The sequence below is a fragment of the Cherax quadricarinatus genome, chromosome 7, assembly GCF_038502225.1.
Source record: "Cherax quadricarinatus isolate ZL_2023a chromosome 7, ASM3850222v1, whole genome shotgun sequence".
Taxonomy (NCBI): domain Eukaryota; kingdom Metazoa; phylum Arthropoda; class Malacostraca; order Decapoda; family Parastacidae; genus Cherax; species Cherax quadricarinatus.
Window position 1 is genome coordinate 8,634,491 of NC_091298.1, and position 19,241 is coordinate 8,653,731.

Here is a 19,241-nt window from a genome sequence, read left to right on the forward strand (position 1 = left end):
CCCGCACCTCCTCCTAACTTCCAAACTACGAATTCTCTGCATTATATTCACACCACACATTGCCCTCAGACATGACATCTCCACTGCCTCCAGCCTTCTCCTCGCTGCAACATTCATCACCCATGCTTCACACCCATATAAGAGCGTTGGTAAAACTATACTCTCATACATTCCCCTCTTTGCCTCCAAGGACTAAGTTCTTTGTCTCCACAGACTCCTAAGTGCACCACTCACCCTTTTCCCCTCATCAATTCTATGATTCACCTCATCTTTCATAGACCCATCCGCTGACACGTCCACTCCCAGATATCTGAATTCATTCACCTCCTCCATACTCTCTCCCTCCAGTCTGATATCCAATCTTTCATCACCTAATCTTTTTGTTATCCTCATTACCTTACTCTTTCCTGTATTCACTTTTAATTTTCTTCTTTTGCACACCCTACCAAATTCATCCACCAATCTCTGCAGCTTCTCTTCAGAATCTCCCAAGAGCACAGTGTCATCAGCAAAGAGCAACTGTGACAACTCCCACTTTGTGTGATTTTTTTATCTTTTAACTCCACGCCTCTTGCCAAGACCCTCGCATTTACTTCTCTTACAGCCCCATCTATAAATATATTAAACAACCACGGTGACATCACACATCCTTGTCTAAGGCCTACTTTTACTGGGAAATGATTTCCCTCTTTCCTACATACTCTAACTTGAGCCTCACTATCCTCGTAAAAACTCTTACTGCTTTCAGTAACCTACCTCCCACACCATACACCTGCAACATCTGCCACATTGCCCCCCTATCCACCCTGTCATACGCCTTTTCTAAATCCATAAATGCCACAAAGACCTCTTTAGCCTTATCTAAATACTGTTCACTTATATGTTTCACTGTAAACACCTGGTCCACACACCCCCTACCTTTCCTAAAGCCTCCTTGTTCATCTGCTATCCTATTCTCCGTCTTACTCTTAATTCTTTCAATAATAACTACCATACACTTTACCAGGTATACTCAACAGACTTATCCCCCTATAATTTTTGCAGTCTCTTTTGTCCCCTTTGCCTTTATACAAAGGAACTATGCATGCTTTCTGCCAATCCCTAGGTACCTTACCCTCTTCCATACATTTATTAAATAATTGCACCAACCACTCCAAAACTATATCCCCACCTGCTTTTAACATTTCTATCTTCATCCCATCAATCCCAGCTGCCTTACCCCCTTTCATTTTACCTACTGCCTCACGAACTTCCCCCACACTCACAACTGGCTCTTCCTCACTCCTACAAGATGTTATTCCTCCTTGCCCTATACACGAAATCACAGCTTCCCTATCTTCATTAACATTTAACAATTCCTCAAAATATTCCCTCCATCTTCCCAATACCTCTAACTCTCCATTTAATAACTCTCCTCTCGTATTTTTAACTGACAAATCCATTTGTTCTCTAGGCTTCCTTAACTTGTTAATCTCACTCCAAAACTTTCTTATTTTCAACAAAATTTGTTGATAACATCTCACCCACTCTCTCATTTGCTCTCTTTTTACATAGCTTCACCACTCTCTTAACCACTTTTTTCCTTGCATCACTTCTTTGTAAAAACTTCTCATATGCTAACTTTTTCTCCCTTACTACTCTCTTTACATCATCATTCCACCAGTCGCTCCTCTTCCCTCCCGCACCCACCTTCCTGTAACCACAAACTTCTGCTGAACACTCCAACACTTCATTTTTAAACCTACCCCATACCTCTTCGACCCCATTGCCTATGCTCTCATTAGCCCATCTATCCTCCAATAGCTGTTTATATCTTACCCTAACTGCCTCCTCTTTTAGTTTATAAACCTTCACCTCTCTCTTCCCTGATGCTTCTATTCTCCTTGTATCCCATCTACCTTTTACTCTGTGTAGCTACAACTAAAAAGTGATCTGATATATCTGTGGCCCCTCTATAAACATGTACATCCTGAAGTCTGCTCAACAGTCTCTTATCTACCAATACATAATCCAACAAACTACTGTCATTTTGCCCTACATCATATCTTGTATACTTGTTTATCCTCTTTTTCCTAAAATATGTATTACCTATAACTAAACCCCTTTCTATACAAAGTTCAATCAAAGGGCTTCCATTATCATTTACACCTGGCACCCCAAACTTACCTACCACACCCTCTCTAAAAGTTTCTCCTACTTTAGCATTCAGATCCCCTACCACAATTACTCTCACTTGGTTCTAAGGCTCCTATACATTCACTTAACCTCTCCCAAAATCTCTCTCTCTCCTCTACATTCCTCTCTTCTCCAGGTGCATACACGCTTATTATGACCCACTTTTCGCATCCAACCTTTACTTTAATCCACATAATTCTTAAATTTACACATTCATATTCTCTTTTCTCCTTCCATAACTGATCCTTCAACATTACTGCTACCCCTTCCTTTGCTCTAACTCTCTCAGATACTCCAGATTTAATCCCATTTATTTCCCCCCACCGAAACTCCCCTACCCCCTTCAGCTTTGTTTCGCTTAGGGCCAGGACATCCAAATTCTTTTCATTCATAACATCAGCAATCATCTGTTTCTTGTCATCCGCACTACATCCATGCACATTCAAGCATCCCAGTTTTATAAAGTTTTTCTTCTTCTCTTTTTTAGTAAATGTCTACAGGAGAAGGGGTTACTAGCCCATTGCTCCCAGCATTTTAGTCGCCTCATACGACACGCATGGCTTATGGAGGAAAGATTCTTTTCCACTTCCCCATGGACAATATTATTATTATAATAATAAAAAAAATATTGAGGTAAATGTTTTACAAACTCTTACAAACGTACGTGAATGAATTAAAGGTAGACGCATATTAATACACATTTATTTCGCCTGACTAAGTGATCGCCCACTACCTGTTCAGTTTTTATTCTTACATTGTCTGAACTTTGTATCTCATTCTCTCTCTCGTTTACTTTCATTAACTAGTTGGCTCTAATTGACGATAGCGTCTAAGCTTAGCTGTGATAAAAAGAGGAGTCGTAAGCCTTTTGCTTTAAGTGCCAATTTAGAGGATGATGGTGTGCCATTCTGTTTTTATTCAATAAATACCCTGCCACTCACCTCTCACACATTAATATTAATATTTTAAGGTAAGTACTCTGTGTGTGTCTTACCTTTTATTGTGTTTTTAATGCCTATTTCTATTGCTAACTTAATATAAGCTAGTGTGAACTTGTCTGGCATTTATTGCCAGGCATTTATTGCCAGAGGAGCGATTGGTGGAATGATGATGTAAAGAGAGTAGTAAGGGAGAAAAAGTTAGCATATGAGAAGTTTTTACAAAGTAGAAGTGATGCAAGGAGGGAAGAGTATATGGAGAAAAAGAGAGAAGTTAAGAGAGTGGTGAAGCAATGTAAAAAGAGAGCAAATGAGAGAGTGGGTGAGATGTTATCAACAAATTTTGTTGAAAATAAGAAAAAGTTTTGGAGTGAGATTAACAAGTTAAGAAAGCCTAGAGAACAAATGGATTTGTCAGTTAAAAATAGGAGAGGAGAGTTATTAAATGGAGAGGTAGAGGTATTGGGAAGATGGAAGGAATATTTTGAGGAATTGTTAAATGTTGATGAAGATAGGGAAGCTGTGATTTCGTGTATAGGGCAAGGAGGAATAACATCTTGTAGGAGTGAGGAAGAGCCAGTTGTGAGTGTGGGGGAAGTTCGTGAGGCAGTAGGTAAAATGAAAGGGGGTAAGGCAGCCGGGATTGATGGGATAAAGATAGAAATGTTAAAAGCAGGTGGGGATATAGTTTTGGAGTGGTTGGTGCAATTATTTAATAAATGTATGGAAGAGGGTAAGGTACCTAGGGATTGGCAGAGAGCATGCATAGTTCCTTTGTATAAAGGCAAAGGGGATAAAAGAGAGTGCAAAAATTATAGGGGGATAAGTCTGTTGAGTGTACCTGGTAAAGTGTATGGTAGAGTTATAATTGAAAGAATTAAGAGTAAGACGGAGAATAGGATAGCAGATGAACAAGGAGGCTTTAGGAAAGGTAGGGGGTGTGTGGACCAGGTGTTTACAGTGAAACATATAAGTGAACAGTATTTAGATAAGGCTAAAGAGGTCTTTGTGGCATTTATGGATTTGGAAAAGGCGTATGACAGGGTGGATAGGGGGGCAATGTGGCAGATGTTGCAAGTGTATGGTGTAGGAGGTAGGTTACTGAAAGCAGTGAAGAGTTTTTACGAGGATAGTGAGGCTCAAGTTAGAGTATGTAGGAAAGAGGGAAATTTTTTCCCAGTAAAAGTAGGCCTTAGACAAGGATGTGTGATGTCACCGTGGTTGTTTAATATATTTATAGATGGGGTTGTAAGAGAAGTAAATGCGAGGGTCTTGGCAAGAGGCGTGGAGTTAAAAGATAAAGGATCACACACAAAGTGGGAGTTGTCACAGCTGCTCTTTGCCGATGACACTGTGCTCTTGGGAGATTCTGAAGAGAAGTTGCAGAGATTGGTGGATGAATTTGGTAGGGTGTGCAAAAGAAGAAAATTAAAGGTGAATACAGGAAAGAGTAAGGTTATGAGGATAACAAAAAGATTAGGTGATGAAAGATTGAATATCAGATTGGAGGGAGAGAGTATGGAGGAGGTGAACGTATTCAGATATTTGGGAGTGGACGTGTCAGCGGATGGGTCTATGAAAGATGAGGTGAATCATAGAATTGATGAGGGAAAAAGAGTGAGTGGTGCACTTAGGAGTCTGTGGAGACAAAGAACTTTGTCCTTGGAGGCAAAGAGGGGAATGTATGAGAGTATAGTTTTACCAACGCTCTTATATGGGTGTGAAGCGTGGGTGATGAATGTTGCAGCGAGGAGAAGGCTGGAGGCAGTGGAGATGTCATGTCTGAGGGCAATGTGTGGTGTGAATATAATGCAGAGAATTCGTAGTTTGGAAGTTAGGAGGAGGTGAGGGATTACCAAAACTGTTGTCCAGAGGGCTGAGGAAGGGTTGTTGAGGTGGTTCGGACATGTAGAGAGAATGGAGCGAAACAGAATGACTTCAAGAGTGTATCAGTCTGTAGTGGAAGGAAGGCGGGGTAGGGGTCGGCCTAGGAAGGGTTGGAGGGAGGGGGTAAAGGAGGTTTTGTGTGCGAGGGGCTTGGACTTCCAGCAGGCATGCGTGAGCGTGTTTGATAGGAGTGAATGGAGACAAATGGTTTTTAATACTTGACGTGCTGTTGGAGTGTGAGCAAAGTAACATTTATGAAGGGATTCAGGGAAACCGGCAGGCCGGACTTGAGTCCTGGAGATGGGAAGTACAGTGCCTGCACTCTGAAGGAGGGGTGTTAATGTTGCAGTTTAAAAACTGTAGTGTAAAGCACCCTTCTGGCAAGACAGTGATGGAGTGAATGATGGTGAAAGTTTTTCTTTTTCGGGCCACCCTGCCTTGGTGGGAATCGGCCGGTGTGATAATAAAAAAAATAATAAAAAATTTATATGTGCTCTGATAATACTTGTGGAGCTGTGTGGTAGCCGGGCGGAGGGACAACATTACATTTTCTCTGTTCAGTCACCATAGAAAACGTGTATGAATCTGCGTTTTGCCCATCCACTCCCCCACTCCGCTTTTGTTTACAATTTTCGGCATGAATTATTCATTACTTCTCCCTTCGTTTATGATGGCATCTAAAGGAAGTTGTTAGAAACGATTAAATTCAGTGAACAAGGTATGTCGATGCTAATGATATGGTTCTGAGCCACAGTGTAGGTAGCCGGTAGGTGTAGCCCAGGTAGGCTACACCTACCGGCTACCTACACTGACTTCCTACAAATAAATACTACTCACATCTCTTCCTATATTAAGACTACACATATTTTAAGGTAAATAGTGAGTGTACTGCATGTGTATTTTAACTCTCTGGGATGTTTTAAATATCATATATTAAGTATCCTAGGTAGTAGGTTGGTAGACAGCAACCGCCCAGGGAGGTACTACCGTCCTGCCAAGCGAGTGTAAAACGGAAACCTGTAATTGTTTTACATGATGGTAGGATTGCTGGTGTCCATTTTTCTGTCTCATAAACATGCAAGGTTTCAGGTACGTCTTGCTACTTCTACTTACACTTAGGTCACACTACACATACATGTACAAGCATATATGTATATACACACCCCTCTGGGTTTTCTTCCATTTTTCTTACTAGTTCTTGTTTATTTCCTCTTACCCCCATGGGGAAGTGGAACAGAATTCTTCCTCCGTAAGCCATGCGTGTTGTAAGAGGCGACTAAAATGCCAGGAGCAAGGGGCTAGTAACCTCTTCTCCTGTATATATTACTAAATGTAAAAGGAGAAACTTACGTTTTTCCTTTTGGGCCACCCCGCCTTGGTGGGATACGGCCGGTGTGTTGAAAGAAAGAATATTTAGTATGAGACGGGAAGACAGGGCTACCTACACCTGACTTCCTACAAATAAGTACTACTCGCCTCTCTCCCTACATTAAGATTACAAATACTTTAAGATAAGTAATGAATGTGCTGTGAATGTATTTTACTTTGTTTTTTTTTTTTAATGCCTAGTTCTATTACTCACTTAATATAATTTAGTGTAAACTTGTCTGGCATTTGTATGCATTTATAAATGGAAAAAAATGGCGTTCTGCCTACCAGCGATGTCTACTTTCCGGCGACAGCCTGGAACCTAACCCGCCGTATAAGTGGGGCCCTACTGTACTGATCTACATAAAAGGTTACAATTAGTGTGTGGCAATTGGATGGGAGAAATCTAGGCAAGACAAAAAAGTGACTACATTTATAAGGCTAAAAAGCATATGGTCAGTAGATTGATTCAATTTTACAGGTCTCCCTCAACATTCGCGTTTTCAACTTTCGTGGGCTTCACACATTCGCGAATTCCCAGCCGCCAAATCATATTTAAGTTTCCTGCCACCTGCGTGTCCCTACTACCCTCCCTCTGACCTGCGCAACTGGCAGCCAGCCTGTCCACCACTCAGTGTGGCGAGTGTTTTGTTTGTTCATTATTTGCTATTAAACTACAGTACAAATTGTCAGCCCATTCATGACTGCATATTGGAATGGCCATTTGGGCAGGTATTGGACGGTGAGATCATATGTTTACTCTTGAACACAGCAAAGAATCGAACATTTCTGCTACTGCTAATAATAATAATAATAATACGATAGAATTGAAGAAGGAAATTGTGCAAAAATACGAGGGTTAAAGCAGTGGTTGAGGCATCGTGAGTCAGTGTGGCTTTGTTTATGCTGGAGTGAGCATTAGCCTCTGTGCTCTTCCAAACATTTCACAATAATTCATTGTGTTTGGTGCTTGTAGATTGAGTGCAACTGCTACATAATTAACCCTGGGCCCAAAGAGGCTTGCTAGTGCCAGCCCTTTGGTAAAGAACTTGAAAAACATGATAGAATTGAAGAAAGAAATTGTAAAAAAATACGAGGCAGTGCGCCGCAGTGGTTGAGGCATGTTATGGTTTAATAACATACATGTTATTAAACCATAACATGTATGTATATAGTACAGTATTTTATGTTTTCATATATTTTATGATTGTTCATGGTTCAATAAGTTAAGGAAGCAGTATTATTATATTTCCCTACAATATATTGGGGCACAAAACATTCACAATTTTTCAACATTCGCGAGGTTCTTGATCCCCTAACCCTTGCGAATATTGGGAAACCTGTATTTCGAAAAAATTATACGTTTGCATTCCTTTCAATGAATTTAGGCATAGCAAATTGCCCATTTTAACCTGCATTTGGTATAACTACCAATATAATTTATTTTAATAAACCTTATTAAAACATTATTACATTACTGCATTTGGGTCTACACATCAAAACATTTTTAGCCAGGATTAAAAGGTAGGTAGGTCTAGTAACCACTAGCACTTTTGTCTTATATTTCTGGGTTTTCTTTTTTATATACAGTGGAACCTTGGCTTACGAGTTTGATCCGTTCCGTGACCATGCTTGTATCCTGATCTGCTCGTATGCTGAGTCAGTTTTTCTCATTTAACCCTCTGAGGGTCGCCAGGCCCTCTCAGAGATTTGTTCTCAGGGTCGCCAAAATTTCAAAAAAAAAAATTTTTTCTTATGAAAAGATAGAATTTTTTCCTGATCATAATGACACCAAAAGTTTGAAATTTGATGGAAAACTTAGGGAATTATGCACTCGCGAAGTTAGCGGTCTCGAAGATGTTTACACATCGACGATTTTGCCCACTTTGAGCCCTATTTTTGGCCAATTCCAGTATACTAGTCGACAAAAATCATAACTATTTTGCTAGAACTCCGTTTTTTCTATCGAATTAGTACAAGAAACCACCCATTTACCGATTTCAACTATCCAATAAAGTGGTCAGAATTTAGCAATTTTGCCAATTTCACACAAATTTCAAAAGATGCCAATTTCCAATTAAGGTTTACAATAAACAAGAAAGACATTCCTGGCACTAAAATAACACTTCCTCTGTTCATTAGTCACGTCCCCAGGCCCCTCTTACATTTCTTTTGCTTTCCACTTTGATTTTTTATTCTCATAAAAAAAAATAAGATTTACTGTTATGCAGACTACTGCATTAGTGTAGAAATGGTATAAATAATATCGGCACACTTGTGAAAGAATATTAGACTCACCAGTTGACATGTATTGGACGCTTAGCGTGATTTGTTTACTTTTGAACTTTGGTAAAAATTAACATTTCTGCTACTTTGAGCTCAATTTCAAGGTACTTTTCATTGTAAAACCAGTCAAAATCATCTCAATTTCTATAATATGTCTTCCATTCTATACAATGAGACCAGGAAAACTAGAATACAACAATAAATACTACACGAAAATACAGTGCAAACTCGCTGTTTTAAACCAAAAACATGGTCAAAGTTTTTTTTTCTCATCATGCACTGTGTGTTGCAGGATTTTTTTTATACTGTGCACACTGACCACATAGACCCATTCTTTCATATGTAGGCCTACCAGCTTTCTCTTGCTAGATTTGAGGGCGCTAGAATTTATGCATACTAGTATGTCAAAAACCCTGGCGCGTAAGCCGTACTAGTACGGCCAAAACCCCGCAAGGGTTAAATTAATTGAAATGCCATTAATTCGTTCCAGCAGAATTCCTGCTCTCAGGAGGCAGGAATATGACGCTAACATCAGGGTGTGTAGAAGAGAGGGAGACTACTTCCCGGTAAAAGTAGGTCTTAGACAGGGATGTGTAATGTCACCATGGTTGTTTAATATACTATTTATAGATGGAGTTGTAAAAGAAGTAAATGCTAGGGTGTTCGGTAGAGGGGTGGGATTAAATTATGGGGAATCAAATACAAAATGGGAAGTGACAGTTACTTTTTGCTAATGATGCTGTGCTTATGGGTGATTCTAAAGAAAAATTGCAGAGGTTAGTGGACGAATTTGGGAGTGTGTGTGAAGGTAGAAAGTTGAAAGTGAACGTAGAAAAGAGTAAGGTAATGAGGGTATCAAATGATTTAGATAAAGAAAAATTGGATATCAAATTAGGGAGGAGGAGTATGGAAGAAGTGAATGTTTTCAGATATATGGGAGTTGATGTATCAGCGGATGGATTTATGAAGGATGAGGTTAATCATAGAATTGATGAGGGGGAAAAAGGCGAGTGGTGCGATGAGGTATATGTGGAGACAAAGAACGTTATCTATGGAGGCAAAGAAGGGAATGTATGAAAGTATAGTGGTTCCAACACTCTTATATGGGTGTGAAGCTTGGGTTGTAAATGCTGCAGTGAAGAGATGGTTGAAGGCAGTGGAGATGTCCTGTCTAAGGGCAATGTGTGGTGTAAATATTATGCAGAAAATTCGGAGTGTGGAAATTAGGAGAAGGTGTGGAGATAATAAAAGTATTAGAGGGCTGAAGAGGGGTTGTTGAGGTGGTTTGGTCATTTAGAGAGAATGGATCAAAGTAGAATGACATGGAGAGCGTATAAATCTGTAGGGGAAGGAAGGCGGGGTAGGGGTCTTCCTCGAAAGGGTTCAAGGGAGGGGGTAAAGGAGGTTTTGTGGGCAAGGGGCTTGGACTTCCAGCAAACGTGCATGAGCGTGTTAGATAGGAGTGAATGGAGACGAATGGTATTTGGGACCTGATGAGCTGTTGGAGTGTGAGCAGGGTAATATTTAGTGAAGGGAATCAGGGAAATCGGTTATTTTATACACCCGGACTTGAGTCCTGAAAATGGGAAGTACAATGCCTGCACTTTAAAGGAGGGGTTTGGGATATTGGCAGTTTGGAGGGATGTGTTGTGTATCTTTATACGTATATACTTCTAAACTGTTGTATTCTGAGCACCTCTGCAAAAACAGTGATTGTGTGTGAGTGAGGTGACAGTGTTGAATGATGAAAGTATTTTCTTTTTGGGGATTTTCTTTCTTTTTGGGTCACCCTGCCTTGGTGGGAGATGGCCAACTTGTTAAAAAAAAAAAAAAATAATCATGATAATATATACCTGGAAGGTACTCGAGGGCTTGGTCCCAAATCTGCACACTGCCATAACATACTGGAGTGAGAGATATAGGAGAAAGTGTAAAATATACCCAGTGAGGAGCAGGGGTGCGGTGGGGGCAATAAGGGAACACTGTATCAACTTCTGGGGTCCCAGACTTTCCAACATCTTACCAGATGATATCAGAAACACTGCTGAAACAAGTGTAGAAGCCTTAAGAGGAAACTGGGCAAGTATCTTCACCAGGTGCCAGATCAACCAGGCTGTGATGGATATGTGGGGCAGTGGGCCTCCAGCAGCAACAGCCTGGTTGACCAGGCAAGCACCAGATGAGCCTTGCCCATGGCAGGGCTCAGAGAGTAGATACTCTCTCAAAACTCTTCAGCGATATATCAAAGGTGTATTCCTCACCAGAATTTCAAAATGGTTGATTCTTCAATGCATGATGAGCAATTCCTTGTGAAACTAGCCCATGATAGCACAGTAGTTGCATTTTCTTAACTTTTGCTCTAATGGCATTTATATTGAATTTGATAAATGACAAAAAAAATTTGGTTTTGGTAGTCCAATTAACCTTATTATTTTTTTTATATTCTGTATAATTGGTCTGAATTTTTAATTTAAACTGCTGATGCATTTCTGAAAATTTGATGTTTCTATATTTCCTTATGCACACAGTATAACTAAAGAGATTAATATTGAAATAATAAAAATATTGTGCATTGAAATTGCATTGAATATACAGTATTTTAAAAAATACTAAATGGCTGGTTTTACCATTGAAGCTGGAGCACCATGCCAAAAGCAGCACTTCTTTAAATTTTCATAGGCATTTTTCTGTAATGTATGTAATGGCACTAATAACCACAAATTCCTAACTACGTATACTGTACTTCCCACTTTCATGGGGTGGGAGAGGCAATTTCCTGAAAAGGCTGGAGAAGGTTACGAGGTGACTTACTTTTTCTGTCTCCCATACTAAGTTGCATAATAGGAAACAAGTATGGTACCATCATATTATTGCATTGGATTACTGAAGAATATGGAGGTTTTAGGAAAGGTAGGGGTTGTATGGACTGTTGAAATGCTTCAGTCAACTTTTCTTAGATAAAGGTGGGGAACTTTTCATTATATTTAAAAATTTAGAAAAGGCATATGCTAGGGTGGATAGGAGTAAGTGGAGGCAAGTGGAGCCAAACAACTGTACTACTCCAGCAGATTCACTGACACAAGAGGAGATATAAAAAAGACCTGGAAAACACTTTCCCAGATTCTGGGGACCCACAAACTGAAAAAACTAAGAATATTGTTCTAACTGAACCTCATGAAACACCACTGCATCTCACTGATACAGCTAACAAGATAAATGACTTCTTCTCAAACATAGGATCTAATCTCGCCAGTAAAATCCCACGTACCAATGCCCATGCCGGGGACTACCTAGATGGAGATTTCCCAAATTCCTTCTATCTTGTACCAACTAAGACCACGGAAGTCACCGCGATCGAATCAAATCAAGGACGACGAGAGCTGTCGTAAGATGGGAAGGAAGAAGGATAAGGAAGGATGGAAATAACTGGAAAAGGATGGTGAGGAGGGGAAGAGGAGGAATCAAGGCAAGTGGCCCAACCACTTTGGGACATGTGGTACAAAAGTACTGGAGACGTAGATAGAGAGGCTTGACTGATGTCATTACTTGGCTCACTAGGAGAGGATGGCGAAGGCAGCGGCAGGAGCTGGGAGTGTCAGAAGGCAGCAAGCAAGATGAGTTGGGTATGGTCTTAAACCGTTTATCAGTGCTGTAAATTGTTTTCAAGAGAGTTGTATCACACTTATGGGAGAGCTGTAGTAGTATTCGTTGGTTTAGAGTTGGTGGAGTATCTGGTTGTAGGTAGGGAATGGTCTTTCTTCGCTTTGGTACGATACAGTGTTGTCTTGGAGATGTTGGATGAGTTTTAGGCGAGTCATGCTTGCAGGGTATAGCCTCGTGGTGTAGAATATGAGTCCTTTGTGTTTAACCCATGGTGTTCCAGGTAATCGACGTGAGCTAAGTAGAGAAGGCGGTGGTGGAGTAGAGGAAGGTGGTGTTGCTTCGTTTTCAACTTCAGTAGACGAATTAGAAGATGTTTCTGGTGGTAAGGCTTCTGATTGGTTGGATTCAGTGAGAGGTGGTGGCGGTGGAGGCTTCTCATTGGTCGTTGTTGGATTGACGTCACTAGTTGGTGGTGTTGATGGAACTTCTGCAGAAGAGTTGGCGATTAAGTTTTTGGTGAATTTGAGAATTTCTTCAGAAGGTGGAGATGCTGGAAATGTAAATGAAGGCATGTTATTTAATGCAAATAACTCGTTGATGGTAGAGTTAAATGATCCAGGTACAGCCATGTTTTGCATATGAGCGTATAGTAGACAGTAGTGAATCTTCGTTACGTCACATGTTGGAGGAGTGATGGTAGTGGTGGTGGTGGAGACGGGCTGAGTAGATGCTTGAAGTAATTTTGTAGTGTCTGCTTGTATTTTTGCAATTGCTGCATACGTTGGAGTGTTGCTAGTAGGTTTTTTCTTTGCTGCATCTTGTGTTTTCTTCATAATATTCTTTCTTGTAGGACATTTTGCTGCCAGTGTATGGTGATCATTACTCTTGAAGTTTAAGCACGCTGGTTGTGTTGGAGCAGCAGCGGTGCAGGAACTGAAGGTGTGTCCCTCACTACCACATGTAGTGCAGAACTTCTTGTCTTTTACTGGACATGCTTTGGTGGTGTGATGGTATGAATAACAGTTCCAGCAATGTTGGATGTAGTGATATCTCTCTGCTTCAATGTAGGTAGGGCTGATGTAGTAGTAGTAGACAGCAAGACCTTCGTTCAGTGCAGTGGCAGCCATGTTCACGTCGGTGAAGGTGACCTTGATCATGGACGTTGCATTTGGGATTTTTGTAATGCTGTCAACAGTAGCCCAAGTATTTTGCGTCTCGATGGATGACTTGAGTTCAGCAGGTGTTTGAGACATCAGAATCTTGTCCAGTTTTTTTAAGAATACTGATTTCCTTGCCCTGAGGGCAGGAGATGACGTAACAGTAAACCCTTATTGTACAAGCGAGCGGCCCATGTCCTTTCGCATGCTATTACATTACTTTTTAACAAGTCACTAGAAACTAGCACTTTCCCGACACTACTCAAGACAGCAAGGGTTACACCAATACATAAAGGTGGTGACCCTACAGATGTAAACAACTATAGGCCAATATCAAACTTGCCATTGCTATCCAAAATCTTTGAGAAACTCGTGCACAGGAGACTACATTCATTTATAACGTCACAAAGCATACTCAACCCCTGCCAATTTGGATTCAGGAAAAATAAAAGCACTAATGATGCAATTATAAAAATGCTAGACCTGCTTTACACAGCATTGGAAAATAAGGAATATCCACTAGGAATTTTTTATTGACCCAAGAAAAGCGTTTGACACAGTAGACCACGGCATCCTACTCCACAAACTTGACCACTATGGTATAAGAGGCCATGCGCTTGCATATTTTAAATCCTACCTTTCTAATAGGTATCAGTATGTCACCATTAAAGACACAGCCTCATCAATATGGCCACTTGATACTGGAGTTCCGCAGGGAAGTGTCCTTGGACCCCTGCTCTTCCTCATTTACATCAGTGATCTTCCAAACATATCCCAACACCTGAAACCCATTCTCTTTGCTGACGACACGACTTATGTCATCTCCCACCCTAATCTTGCCACCCTCAACACCATTGTTAATGAGGAGCTGCTCAAAATATCGACTTGGATGACAGCCAATAAACTTACACTTAACACTGGCAAAACCTACTATATTATGTTTGGTAGCAGAGCAGGTGTTGCGCAACTTAACATTAAGATCGACAACACTCTAATTGCCGGACATAATGAGGGCAAATTCCTTGGCCTGTACCTCGACAACAACCTAAATTTCAGCACCCATATCCAACACACAACAAAAAAAGTATCCAAAATGGTGGGGATCCTCTCCAAGATACGATACTACGTGCCGCAAACTGCCCTTCTCACACTATACCATTCACTTGTATATCCATACTTCACCTATGCTATCTGTGCTTGGGGTTCAACTGCAGCAACACACCTAAATATAATAACAACCCAACAAAAAGCCGAAGTAAGAATAATCACTAAATCCCATCCCTGGCAACATGCCCCCCACTCTTCATAGATCTAAACTTACTCCCTGTTCCACACTTACTACTGTGCAATCTATATCTACAGGACCTTAAATTCCAATATTAACCTTGGCCTAAAAGGCTTTCTTGATAGTTGTGACAGGATCCACAGGCATAACACCAGACACAAACATCTCTGACATTCCCCGTGTTCGACTAAACCTTTACAAAAATTCAATGTATTTCAAAGGACCTAAAATCTGGAACACCCTACCTGAAAACTCTAGAACTGCAGACACATTCATCACTTTCAAAACTACAGTTAGAAAACATCTTATCTCCCTGATACACCCCGACAACTAACTACATGATAACCACCTGGTGGTTCACAATTACACTCACCCACTGACTGTAAACCCAGAAATACTAATCTTAATCTTAAAATAATAAATCCTAACTAGTCATAAGTTTGCCTATGATACTCCAATATAGACACTTTGTTTATTTTTTATTTTATTATCACACCGGCCGATTCCCACCAAGGCAGGGTGGCCCGAAAAAGAAAAACTTTCACCATCATTCACTCCATCACTGTCTTGCCAGAAGGGTGCTTTACACTACAGTTTTTAAACTGCAACATTAACACCCCTCCTTCAGAGTGCAGGCACTGTACTTCCCATCTCCAGGACTCAAGTCAAGGTAGTAGGTTGGTAGACAGCAACCACCCAGGGAAGTACTACCGTCCTGCCAGATGACTGTGAAACAAAAACCTGTAACTGTTTTGCATGATGGTAGGATTGCTGGTTTCTTTTTCTGTCTCATAAACACGCTAAGATAACAGGGATATCTTGCTACTCCTACTTACACTTTGGTCACACTTCACAGACACGCACATGCATATATATATATACATACATCTAGGTTTTTCTCCTTTTTCTAAATAGCTCTTGTTCTTTTTTATTTCTTCTATTGTCCATGGGGAAGTGGAAAAGAATCTTTCCTCCGTAAGCCATGCGTGTCGTATGAGGCGACTAAAATGCCGGGAGCAATGGGCTAGTAACCCCTTCTCCTGTATACAATTACTAAAAAAGAGAAGAAGAAAGACACTTTGTATTGTGCCAAAACAAAAGCATTCACATTGCTAAACTCTCAAATTATGATGGTCACTTAGCCTTAACACTATAATCTGTAAGGATTTAATTATTATTTTTTATCATCACAATGGCCGATTCCCACCAAGGCAGGGTGGCCCGAAAAAGAAAAACTTTCACCATCATTCACTCCATCACTGTCTTGCCAGAAGGGTGCTTTACACTACAGTTTTTAAACTGCAACATTAACACCCCTCCTTCAGAGTGCAGGCACTGTACTTCCCATCTCCAGGACTCAAGTCCGGCCTGCCGGTTTCCCTGAACCCCTTCATAAATGTTACTTTGCTCACACTCCAACAGCACGTCAAGTATTAAAAACCATTTGTCTCCATTCACTCCTATCAAACACACTCACGCATGCCTACTGGAAGTCCAAGCCCCTCGCACACAAAACCTCCTTTAATCTAAGTCTGCCCGAAATGCCTAGCCATGCTAGGTGTCCTAGTGGCCCCCCTCTGTAATTAGTATTTTATAACATGTAAATCACACAATACCCAAAACCTGTAAACCCCACATTGTATCCCTTATAGAGAATAAAAATTTAATTGAATTTGACACGCTGTTGGAGTGCGAGGAAGGTAATGTGAAGAAATTCAGGGAAAACTGGTTAGCCAGACTTGATTTCTGGAGGTGGGGAAATATAGTGACTGCACTCTGAAGGAGAGGTGGGGATGTTGCAGTTTGGAGGATCATCTGAACTGTGATGCTGCCACTCTTCTGGCAAGACAGATTGAATAAGGGACAGTGAAAGTGTTTTCTTCATTGGGTCACCCTACATCAGTGGGAGACAGTTGGAGTATTAAACAAGGAAAACTTGTCTTGTTCAGTGTTTCAGCCATTTCACAGGTTAACTATAAAGTGTTTCATTTAAATTACAGGTGCTCCTTGATTTACGATGATGATATGTTCCGACAAACTCGTCCTATTTCCACAATTACTCCATGAACTCTACCCTTACGCTTATAGAACACCCATATCTTTAGCAACACCCTTACTACTACAGTGGACCCCCGGTTAACGATATTTTTTCACTCCAGAAGTATGTTCAGGTGCCAGTACTGACCGAATTTGTTCCCATAAGGAATATTGTGAAGTAGATTAGTACATTTCACAGCCCCAAACATACACGTACAAACGCACTTACATAAATACACTTACATAATTGGTCGCATTCGGAGGTGATCGTTATGCGGGGGTCCACTGTACTTGCTTCCTCTCCTAAACACCTGTTGGCTTAAATCTGTTATGAATATATGTTAAATAAATAAGTAATAAATAATTAGTTGCTGAATAAGTAAATAAACAAATTATTGTAACTAAATACCAGTATTAAAAAGTAAATGAATGAATACAAGTTACGGACTTGCTGCCTTCATGCTGGGTAATTATCTTGAGCAATTGAGAGAATTACCCAAAGTACAGTGGACCCCCGGATAACGATATTTTTTCATTCCAGAAGTATGTTCAGGTGCCAGTACTGACCGAATTTGTTCCCATAAGGAATATTGTGAAGTAGATTAGTCCATTTCAGACCCCCAAACATACACGTACAAACGCACTTACATAAATACACTTACATAACTGGTCGCATTGGGAGGTGATCGTTAAGCGGGGGTCCACTGTATTTGCTTTTGCGCCATTGCAAATTTGAAATATCATACATCAAGGAACGCCTGTATTACAATATATTTAATATTCTTATTACTGTGTTTATATCGCAGTCACAAAAATTAATTTTTATAGAAGATTGTTAAAAATAATTAAACTTCATGCAGGGCATGTTGGACTTCGACTTCGTGTGTTCACGCTCTGAGCCATCAGTAGCAGCCATGGTGTACCCTTTTACTGGTGATCATAAGCAGAAGTTCTATTGGGGACACAAAGAAATACTTGTGCCAGGTCAGCGTTTTTGAAATTTGATCTGTTTTTAAATGGTATTTTGCAATTCTTAAGATTTTCTGTATACTGTATTCTTGATGGTAATTCATTGTATTCACTCACCAGAAAGCTGCCATCTTTGGAATCTGGAGCATGTAAGATCATGTGAATTTTAAGAATGATTAATGAAAGCCATTAAGATTCTTTTTAAGCTAATTATCATAATTGAAGAATGGGCACATTAATCTTGCTCATTGATCTTACTCCTTTCTGTACAGCTTTTGTTATGCCATTAATAGTATTTCTTTTTAGTAATATGTTGTATTTTCAAGCACTTTTAGGAAATTTTAACTTTTGTTATACTCAACAGAAAGATTTTTAATTGGCCAGTAACTGTGATTTGATAACAAGTCTTCAAAGTGTATGCAAATTGAAAGTGCCTTTAATATTGTTAAATTACAAATTTTTTTTCAGTGTACAAGAGTATGGCAGATGCTATGAAAAAGCATTCAGATGCAGATGTTCTCATAAATTTTGCATCCTTGCGTTCTGCATTTGACTCAACTGTAGAAACTCTGGCTTTCCCACAAGTGAGTATAAACTGCAATGAAATTATATTTTGAAATAAAATATTGGCCTGTATGTCAGAGCTGCTCATTTGCTCAGAATTACTAAACACCTCAAATGATGTAGTTGAAGTTTTGGCAGTAAAGATTGAAAACTAAAACTTTATCATTGTGGTTGTGTACAAGCCTCCTGATGCAGCTTCCCAACAGTTCCAGGAACAAAACTGACCACTGTCTGGAAAATCTCCCAACTCCCGCCCCAAACACCTTGCTGCTGGGTGATTTCGACTTGACACCTAAAATGGAGGAAGGTAGCAAGTAATGTTTTAGCAGATATAACCCTAGGAGGCAGCTCAGATGAAAATTCACACATGAGCTATTAAATCTCTGCAATAAATTCACCTTAAGCTGGCAAATAGTGGAGCCAACAAGACTGGAAAATACATGTGGCCTCATCTTCACTAATAATAATGATCTGATATGAAATATAACAGTGTCAAAGACAATATACTCAGATCATAACATGATAGAAGTAGACATGTATGCACAGGGATCCTGATCAGTGTATGGTGATCAGTTATGAAGGTGCCTTCCCCAAATTCAACTTCAGTAACAAAAACATAGCGAGATCATATGAACCACATCCTGAATGAAACAAACAATACAGATCTGATCCTTTGACTAGAAAGAATTAACTCTGTGGCACTTGAAGTATGCTGAAGGCACATTTCTTTAAGAAAAAAGAGAAGATGTAAACTAGAAAGAGAGACACTATACAGGTGAAAGCGAAGAATCACAAAGCTGTTGAAAGGGGCCAATACATCTGAAATACGACAGGAGGCACTGGTCAGAGAAATAGCAAATATCGAACTTAAGCTTAAGGAATCATACAGGAGATAAGGAACACCGAAAGAACTTAAAGCCATAAATGAAACTCAAAATACTTCTTTTCTTGTGCCAAATCTAGGGCAAAAAC

At 40.1% G+C, this 19,241-nt stretch overlaps 1 protein-coding gene across 2 annotated transcripts in view; it reads left to right on the forward strand.

Moving 5' to 3' along the window:
- Window positions 1–19,241, forward strand: part of ATPCL (ATP-citrate synthase) — a 391,624-nt gene that overhangs the window by 328,280 nt on the left and 44,103 nt on the right. For both annotated transcript variants that reach the window (XM_070082262.1, XM_070082263.1), the window contains 2 exons: window positions 17,597–17,720; window positions 18,174–18,289. In XM_070082262.1, coding sequence (XP_069938363.1) covers window positions 17,597–17,720; window positions 18,174–18,289 — 240 coding nt within the window. The remainder of the gene's footprint in view (window positions 1–17,596; window positions 17,721–18,173; window positions 18,290–19,241) is intronic.